The sequence below is a fragment of the Rattus norvegicus genome, chromosome 8, assembly GCF_021556685.1.
Source record: "Rattus norvegicus strain SHRSP/BbbUtx chromosome 8, alternate assembly SHRSP_T2T, whole genome shotgun sequence".
NCBI classification, from domain to species: domain Eukaryota; kingdom Metazoa; phylum Chordata; class Mammalia; order Rodentia; family Muridae; genus Rattus; species Rattus norvegicus.
Window position 1 is genome coordinate 29,930,938 of NC_141541.1, and position 10,243 is coordinate 29,941,180.

Here is a 10,243-nt window from a genome sequence, read left to right on the forward strand (position 1 = left end):
CTTCCTCTACCGCCTCATTGCCTGTCACATAGCCCATGACAAACAGGTACTAATGGAGTTAATCTCATGTCTGTGTCTGTGAACACATGTCGGGCTGGTGTGTGTTTGTGTGTGTGCAAGTGTGTTTGCATATGTACACATGCATCTGTGGAACTAAGAGGTCAACCCCAAATGTTGTTCCTCAAGTACCATCCATCTTGATTTGGGTGGCTAGAGATTTCCTAAGAACCTGGGGTTCACAAAATAGGGTAGGCTGGCTGGCCAGAGAAACTTGGGGATCTTCTGTTCCTTCCACCTCGGTGCTGGGATTACTATTACATACAACTGCACTTGGGTGCTTTTTTTTTTTTTTTTAATTGTCACAGAACGTGTTTCATTATTGGTTCTTTTTACATTCCACTTGCCCCCCACCCCGAGGCTAGAGCCCCCACACTGTCTTAAATTATGACAAACCATATGCTTAGGCCCAGGTGTTTATTTCCCTTATACGTAGGATGGTTCACAAACACAATACAAGGGCTTTGGCACTGCGGGGGAGGGGATATCCCAGGCCTCTAAGAGTAAGAGGATCTTGGCCTTAATGTACACTGAAATTCAGACCTGAAGACTCTGAATCTCTGCATCACACATCCAGTAGGGCTTGGGAGTGAAGCTAGAGCCAAGGCCATCTAAGTGACAGGCCAAAGTGACAAGAAGCCTACTTCCTGTGGTCCAGCCATGAGTTTCCATCCCAAACCAATGGAAGGCCGTTTTCACCCATTAGGGCCCAAAGGGACAGCCAGTTCTACTCCTTCCCCTCCTCAGGAAGCCATCTTGGTGACATATTTGATTTTACCCATTGTAAGTGGTAAAGGGATTGGCCTGGTCCCAACTATTATGGGGAGGTAAGAGGCTCAGGAAGGTACAGTATGGAATAGGTCACAGGATGGAGTTGATGATGTCATCAGAAGCATGTGACTGGCGGGAGCAGTTACTAAACTTCTGGGCAACCTGGTCCAGGCTACGCAGGAAGGTAGGGGGATGAGCAGTGCTCATTGTTTGGCATTGATAATGTCCACGAATTCAGGCTTGAGAGATGCACCGCCCACGAGGAAGCCATCCACATCAGGCTGGCTTGCCAGCTCTTTGCAAGTCGCTCCAGTCACAGAACCTCCATAAATGATCCGAGTGCACTGAGCCACCTCCTCAGAGACGTTGCACTTCAGCCATCCCCGGAGCTTCTCGTGTACTTCCTGGGCCTGTTGAGGGGTTGCAGTCTTGCCAGTCCCAATGGCCCATACCGGTTCATAGGCCAGGACCACCTTGGACCAGTCCTTCACATTATCTGCGATGGCCTTGGTTTGCTCAAAAACAACCTTCTCAGTGATGCCAGCTTCCCTTTCGTCTAACTTCTCCCCAATGCAGGCGATCACTCCGAGTCCCTCGGATAGGGCATGGTTCACTTTCTGCCCAATCAACTCGTCTGATTCCCCAAAGACGTGTCTTCTTTCCGAGTGTCCCAGCACCACCCAGGTAGCTCCTAAGTCTTTGATCATGCCAGGGCTGATTTCCCCAGTGAAAGCCCCATTGGTCACTTTGTAGCAGTTCTGTGCAGCCACAGCAATTTTGGGATCCAGCTTCTGCCTGGCGAAGTCGATGTAGGCGGTTGGCGGTGCACAAACCACCTCGGTGTCTGCCGGCATCTTGGCTGCGTTCAGGGTGCAGATGAGTTCTCCCAGGCATTTCTTCTTCCCGTTCATCTTCCAGTTGCCCCCGACGAAGAACTTCCTGGAAGGCGCCATTGCACAAGGATCAACTCTCTGAAGGTCCGTACCACTCGGGTGTTTTTTTAAGGTTTGTTCTTTGACAATATTACGTGTGCATATAATGTATTCTGAATACTCTCACTCCCCCACCCAGCCTTTCTTGTCTCCCCTCCATCCCTATCAACATCCTCTCTTTCTACCAATCTCTTTCTCTAATTGATGGCGTTTTGTTTTGCTTCTCTTTGTGACCCACTGTGTTTAACCAGGATTTGAAATGAGATCACAATGGGTCTATAACCAAAGTCAATGATTTCCCCTCTTCCAGAAGCCATCAGTAGCCAGTGGCATCCTGAGTCCTTACCCCATTCAAGCTGGAATGTTGACAGGCCCATTGTTGTGAAGACACAGTGTAGGCAACTGTAGGTATTGTGAGTTCGTGGTGGCAGCGGCTGTATCCTGCCCAAAAGATGGCATCTTACAGCCTTGCTCCCTGGATTCGGGTTCTTAACACTCTTTCCATCCTCTCTTCTGTCATCACCCCTGAGCCCTAGAGAGTATGGTGTAAATGCCTTCTTTACACCTGAGCACTCAACTGCCACTTACACTCAGTACCTAGAGCTTCTGGATTTACCACTGATCAATGGAAAAAGAGACTTCTCTGACTATGGCTGTGTGCTGGCCAGGGCTGTTTGTTTGTTTTGGTTTTTGTTTGGTTTTGGGTTTTGGGGGGTTTGTTTGTTTGTTCGTTTATCAACTTGACATATGAGAAAGTAATCCAGAAGAAGGGACTTCAGTAGAGAAGATATCTCCATTAGATTGACCTGTAGGCAAGTCTTTAGGACATTTTCTTGGTTTATCAATTAAATCAATTAAACAAGGCTGGCATTAGCATTTTTCTGTAGTTATAAGCATAACTATTTACCAAATAATTTGACACTATGACAATTTAGCTAAACAATACTAGTAAGTTCTTACTTAGGGCCTATGACCTTCTCAATAATGAGTATTTAACTGAGTTTATAGTACAAGGCATGAATTTCCATGTGGAATGGACCTTTTAGAGAGTGACTGGTTACTCCCATAGCACCCCTGCCACTATTACACAAATGTTCACATCTTTCCTCTTGCAGGTTGGTATTGTAGTTCAAAGGATTTACAGCTTAGTAAGATCGTTGCTGCCTTTTCTCTCCAGTGAACCTACATAGCACCACCTGGCACTATGAAAGCTAGCCAGTAAGAAGGAAATCATCAGCGCAGTTACAGTTTGACTCCTTCATATCTTACAATTACGGCATGTGCTATTTTCAGTAATGGTGTCTTGTTGTTTAGTTATAGGGGGAAACCAAGAGGAATAGCAGGAGCCTATATTATTTGGCGGGCTCTGCAACCTCCCTGACCAACAACTTATGAGGAGATACCCATGCCTGTCATCAAGATTTTTGTTTAATAACCTATAGCTTCTAGAAGCAGTTTATACACCTTTGCATGGTATCTCCATTCAAAGTTATTATTATATATTTTAACTGGATTACAAATGAGTACAGTTCCACATGACTATTTCATTCATCTTCTGTTCAATTTATCCTCTTTTTTTGCCCCTTCATTTCCCCACCCTCTCTTCCCTCCCCTGCTTAAACTCTTTCACTCCAGCTTCCTCTGTCTGCTTTCACATTATGTACATCATCCTATCCCCCTTCTTAAGTTATCCCTCTCATGACTTCTTTCTGTATTCCTAGCTTCTGAAGGTACAAGTTGAGCACACACAATTAGATACTCACAACTGGGATCCACATGTGAGGAATGGCACACGGCACCTGACATTTTGCTGGAGTTTTGGGGATCAAACTCAGGTCCTTGAGATAAATACTTTAGGACTGAGCTGTTTCCTCAGCCCTTGATTTAATTTAAACATTGCTTATTGAATATTACAGTACAAAAATCTACAAGGGTATATTCTTCCCAAGGAGACCCTCAAGAAGAATGGAAAAAACAACTGGGCATATGTCTCTGTCAGTCTGTCTTATGCTCCATATGTGCAATCTGAACCCCCCAGGTAAACTCTGTCAGAAGAGCTTCTTGTAGGGTAGCAAATGGCAAATGGAATTGAACCCCAGTTCCTTTGGCCTTCTTCACCCATATACTCAAGGAAGGAGGAAACGGGACTATCATTCATCAGTGAAAATCCTGCTGATAAAGTTAGACGGTGCACTGCATCTCCTCACCTGTTTGGCTATGATGCCCATAACACTGGCTAATGGCTGTTCTCCCCTGGGTCTGGGCAAAAGGAAAGTGAACCCAGCTGATGAGCCCATCAACATTCCAAGGGGATGGAAAAGGGTTCCACTGTCCCTAGAGGACCTTCCTAACAAACATGGCAAGACCTACACAACTGTTTTGTTTTTATGGTTTTTAAAAATTCCCCATTTCCATTCTCTTCTCCTTTCTTGCTTCTTCTCCTTTCTCTTTGCTCTGTTTTTATGTTTCTTCTACTTTTTCTTCAACTTCCTAATCTTTTTCTACCCCTATAAGGAAATACATTGAGAATAAAATACATATTTCAAGCTTTATTGAAGGCTGTGGGGCTAGTGGAACTGTATCACCAGACAGAAAAACTGGTGAGGTCAAGCAGATTAAGGAACCCTAGTAATTCCCATAATTGAGGACAGTAGGTGTTTGAATCTGCTCCCGACCTGATTCCTGTCCTGGAGTGTGTGACCACCACACCCCACTAAGAGGACCATGGCAACTGGTCACATAGCACACAGCCCAGAGTTCTCCATGCTAATGAGATATCTAGATGGACCCTGAAGATTTAGTCACTAAGCTTCCCTTCCTGGACATTGCCTCCTGCAAAAGGCATTTTTACCTCTGGTCTACCCTGAGTAAGTTTGTATGCATCCATTTTTCCACATGAATAAACAAATGCATTAAAAATAAAGTACAAATTTCAAGCTTTATTGACGGCATTTGATTTTTCCATAGTTCTATAACCATCATAGAAATTATCTTCCCACCTTGAATTAAGTTCCATAATAGTCATCGGAAGGTTAAAGGATCCAGGTATCTGTAAGTTGAATACATTAAGAGAAATCAAATGTCAAACATATTAAAGTTGTTTAAAGATCAACATTTATACTTCCTGGCATCTACTCTTTTAAAATTGGAGATTAACTCCTTGCCATTTATGCTGGGAATTCCTACAATTACAAGTACCATCTGTTTTATGGGCTTCCTTTATCTGTAAAGACATTTCCTGTTCTGTTTTCTCTTTCCCTCAAGACCCCTTACAACTTACATGTTATTGGTTTGGGTTTTTCTTAGGGAAAAGGAAGGAGGAAGCCTTCTTTTCTTAAACTAACATAAATGCAAACATTTGACAAGTGATGGAAGAGGGAAAAAAGCCATGGTATGTGGGCCCTAAATTAGGTTGGCATATTTGCTTTTGTCTGACTGGCTGGACTTTAAATGAAAATGTCTCCCAATGTAACTAATTTACAATTAGTTTCTCACATGTTTGTTAAGATTCAGTTATTTTGTGTCCAGTTAATGTGTAGCACACTGGGTAACCACAGGGCCATAGATCTGAGGCTAACAATGCCAGGTAACACTTCTATAGAAACTTTCTAGTGCTGGCACCATGTGACTATAAAACTGTGTGTGTGTGTGTGTGTGTCTGTGTCTCTGTGTGTGTATACGTGTATGTGGTATGTGTGTTATATACATATGTGGTGTGTGTGTGGTGTGTGTCTATGTGTGTCTCTGTATGTGTGTATGTGAGTGTATCTGTGTATCTGTGTGGTGAGTGAGTCTGTGTGTATGTGTGGTGAGTATATTGTGTATCTATGTGTGAATGTGGTGTGCATATATATATATGTGGTATGTGTATGGTGTATGTTTGGTGCTTGTGTGTGTGTGTGTATGGTGTATGTGGTGTGTATGTGTGTGTATGAGAGAGAGAGAGCGAGAGAAAGAATTCCATTTGACAAATATCACAGAAAATACATTTTAAATCAAAGGGACTTTTTCAGCCCTCTGTGCAGAGGTATGCTAGTTTGTGGATGGCTGGCTCTGTTGCTTTCGGTCTTGAGTAAAGTAAAATGTCATTGTGGGTAGAGCCTGGTGCAGCAAAGCCATTCATTCATTCATGGTGTTGGTCAGGAGAGGGTGGAGAGAGGCTGGGGAAAAGGGGAAGAAATAGGAAGAAGAGGAAGAGGAGAGAGGGAGGGAAAGAGGAAAGAAAAGAAGGAAAATTCAGTAGTCCCTTCTTTTTTTAAAATTTTTTTAAAAAATTTATTATCTGTAAGTACACTGTAACTGTCTTCAGACACACCAGAAGAGGGCATCAGATCCCACTGCAGATGGTTGTGAGCCACCATGTGGTTGCTGGAAATTGAACTCAGGACCTCTGGAAGAGCAGTCAGTGCTCCTAACCACTGAGCCATCTCTCCAGCCCTAGTAGTCCCTTCAAGACCATGCCTTTAATGGCTTTTTCCATTGGAGTGCTTCTCTCAGGGTTTCTCCACATGATGGGAACTTTCCCACACATGAGCCTTTAGGGGACAAACAACACTACAGAGAAACAACCCTACAACGTTGATATTAAGATGGCTTCCTCTACACACTGCTTTCTCACAGTTCTTTGCCTAAAATTAAGGTGGCGAAAGGGTTGGGCACTAGATGCCCACATTGTGTCTGTGGGCTCACCTGGCCCAAGCTTTGTGCTTCTTAGGGAGAGCTCTCTGAACCCTTCTCATATGTGTCTACCATTACTCTTAGTGACTCACTAAACCTTACAGTACCACATCCAACTACAGCCATGCTGGGAGTTAGGGATCCAGAAGGTAAATTTGGGAGTTCCCTCCAGTCCAGTAAGTAATCCTTGCCATTCTTCCAGGTTAAAGAGTTGAAAACCACAAAGGCTGAACAATCTGCCCATGGTCATCCAGCTGCAAAACAACCACACAGGGCTAAGTCTGTACATATCCCTAACCACCATACCCGCTGGTATCACCTAGCATGAGATTTGAAAACATAAGCACCATCATCAATCCAACACTCCGAGCCCTAGTTAGATGTTAAACCTGTTGTAGAATTATCAGAAGTTTTTCATAGCTTTAAATTTTTCCTATGGAAAATAATAATAATAATAATAATTATTATTATTCAATGTCAAATTGAAAATTTAAATTGTAATTGCTGCAATATATCTCTTAAAAGTGCTTACCTTCGGGGTTGGGGATTTAGCTCAGCGGTAGAGCACTTGCCTAGCAAGCGCAAGGCCCTGGGTTCGGTCCCCAGCTCCGAAAAAAAGAAAAAAGAAAAAAAAAGTGCTTACCTTCTTAATGTAGTAGAAATACCTTCTACTTCTACAATTCTTTACTTAAATTCCTAAAATAGAATAAGAAAGAAGCGAAAGGTGGGGATGTAGCTCAGTGGTAGAATGCTTACCTGAGGAGCAGGAGGCCCTGAGGTCAATGTCCTCCCCCAAGGGAAAGATAAAAGGCAGAAAAATTAAAAAGGATGTTAGGAGTCGAACAACTGCTGGAAAAACAGTCCTGAGACTTGAAGAACTCACCAGAGAAGACATTCAGATGCAAGGAAGCACACAAAAGATGTTCCCCGTCAGAACCATCAGGGAAGTGCAAAGGGAAGCAATAATGAGATACCACTGCGTGTCTATTAGAATGGCTAAAACTCAGACTCCCGGCAGCAGCTAGAGACACACGGAGTGACAGCAGGTGGCTGCTGTGAGTGAAAACAGCCACTTTGAAAGCCAGTTTGGTGGTTTCCCACAAAACATATTCCTATATTTAACCCTGGTGGTTGTAAATATAACTGGGGTAATTTTTATTAAAGATTGTACTGCTTTTGAAGGATGTAAAGCTTTTTAACTCGGCTTTCCATTCAGAGAAGTTGAACATTATAACTACGTAGAATTCCTGCTAGTTAAAGAAAACCACTTTCATAGCAAAACAAAAACAAAAAACAAAAAACAAAACACAAAACAAAAAAAACCCCTGAGAACTTTGCCATGTTTTTTTTTTTGTTTTTTGTTTTTTTTTGTTTTTTTTTTTTTTTGTTTTTTGTTTTTTTTTTGGAGACGAGTACCGAACCCAGGGCCTTAGCGCTCTACCACTGAGCTAAATCCCCAACCCACCTTGTTCACCCACCTTGTTCAAGTTGAATGTGCCCCACTGGCATCTGGAATCTTCTGGATTCTAAAGCACAGAGGTGAGAGGACCAGTGCTGTGGACCAGAGTGAAGAGGCTGCAGTCTGCCGAGAGACCTTGTCTTGTGTGCTGAAGGCGTCTACTGAGTGTGTCCTGACAAACTATGCACTCGCTAAAAATCAATTTTATTTACATTTCCAGAGAGAATGTTTTGCTAAACTATTAAAAATAACCCTGCCCCTCCAAATCTCTACCCCCACCCCCACCCCCACCCCCGCCGCCAAATCTCTGGCAGGAAGGATGCATAAATGTGAGAAGAAGGCAGGACAGATGTCGTGAGAAGCTCCCACCACACCCTAGCCCTTCATTTACACGATTCATCGCAGCAGGAAACATCAGAAGCCCTGTTTTGAGGCAAACCCTCACACCAGCAAGAACACTGCTGGACCACAAAGTTGTGCTCTTAAACCTCAGCTACACAGCCCTGCTCGACACAGGTGCTGGGGAAAAGTCGTGCTGGGTTCTGACAACAGATGCTCAGCGTGCAGTTCCGTGAATCATAACGTATGTATTGGCCAGCCGAACATAATCTTAGCCTGTTCGCAGACACCTGTAACACGACTGCTCCAGACGCAAAGCTATCTGTGTGAATCTGTTGATGTGGATGGGAAATCTTACGGTTAAAGAATGGAGCCAAGCATAGTTACTAGGATGGCTAAGAACCAAAAGGAAAAGGCTTGAGTGGGGTTGGGGGGATAAGAATCAAAAGGAAAAGGCTTGAAGGGGGGCGGATTTCCGCCCTGTAATCTCCCAACTATTCCCCAAATGGGACTAGAATGTAGGGGACCAAGCAGCAAGAAACCCGGTTCAAAGCATCACCGCTTCAGATACCAGCTCAAACTTTGGGGGTTGGGGGGGGTCATTTCCACGGCCTGCACATAAAACCCATTCTGTTCTAACAACCCCAGGGCTGGCAGGCTCAGCGCGCTCGGCGCTCGCAGTCCTGGAACTGAGTTCTTGGCTCTAGCAGTGCGGCTTTCACATTGAGCTCTGGCAGTGCTGAGGGCTTTTCAGTGTCCCTGCAGGATGCAGACACGGAGGAGCCAGAGCAAGAGGGGAAAGACTTGGTGCATCCATGCACTTACCACAGCTGATAATAGGTGTGGGTGGCATACCTTACTGGCAACACCCAGAAATAGCTAGAGGCCATTAAGGTCAAGCTAAAAGCCTGTTGTTACTTTTGTAACTCGGACATCAAAGGCAAATGTAACCTGCTTTTATATAGTCTGGAAAGCCAGGACATGCTATATCTAAACCATATTTGCAATTAGTAGACTACTTTACAGGTAACCTAATTTCATGGGGAAAGTGTGACTTACAATAAAATAAATCGGTGTTCCAATAAAAAATAAGATTATTGCCAACACCAAAATGTCTGTAATTGGAAAATTTGAGAGGAAAATAAACGAATCAGGCTATTCGGAAATAAGGAGGAAAATACAGAGCTTAGGAAGATTGAAACCTGACAATGGGATAGCTTTTTAGCACAAAAAATCCTTCCCCAATCCCCGCAAGGAGTGCATGAATAGATATGTAGCTAGAAGACAGGAATTTCCCACAATGCTCTTATGTTACTCTCCTTCAGAACAGGAAGATAAAGCTGGAGGGGGTGTAGCTCAGGGTTCGAATACTTGCCTAACTTGCAGACCCTGTACTGGTGTGCACATAGGGGTGCTGGTTGTCCTTCTCAGAGGATTATTACTGGACATTGGCACCTTTGTACCAATGGGTCTTGTTGTTTGGGTGGCTTTGATGCTGATGGTACTGTGTTGCACTGAGGATTGAACCCAGGGCCTAAGCATGCTACCAAAGTAGCATTTCTACCACTGAGCTAGGCCTGAAGTCCAACAACCACTGTTGACCTCTTGATATCCTCAGCTTTTGAGCCACCTGATAGCAGTCTTATCAATTACTCTAACAGACACAGCCCTGGGGCTGGAGATGTAGTTCAGTGGTAGAAATGTGTGCTCAGACTGCACAAGGTACTAGGAGACCCTTCCTGCAGAGCCCCTGTATGCTTCTAGCAAGCTAGAATCCTATCACGGGCTTGCCCTGAAAGATGCCTTTATAACAACCTCTTTCTTGTTAGAGTGGTGTCTTACTTATGGCTCCTCCTGCTGTGAAGAGACATCATGACCATGGCAGCTCCGATAAAGGAGAATATTTAATTGGAGCTTGCTTATAGTTACGGGGGTACAGTCCATTGTCACAGTGGAAGCAGGGGAGCATTCAGGCAGAAACTTGGTCCTGGCAGGAAGCAGGAAGAGA

General features: G+C 44.0%; 1 protein-coding gene across 3 annotated transcripts; it reads right to left on the reverse strand.

Annotated features, from left to right (window-relative positions):
* Positions 1-460: 460 nt before the first annotated feature.
* Tpi1l1 (triosephosphate isomerase 1 like 1) lies at positions 461-8,065 on the reverse strand. 3 transcript variants are annotated; one of them, NM_001436542.1, is given in 4 exon segments: positions 461-1,767; positions 4,760-4,809; positions 7,081-7,133; positions 7,916-8,065. In NM_001436542.1, coding segments are annotated over 2 exon segments (762 nt in total). In that variant the 5' UTR covers positions 4,786-4,809; positions 7,081-7,133; positions 7,916-8,065; the 3' UTR covers positions 461-1,031.
* Positions 8,066-10,243: the final 2,178 nt, after the last annotated feature.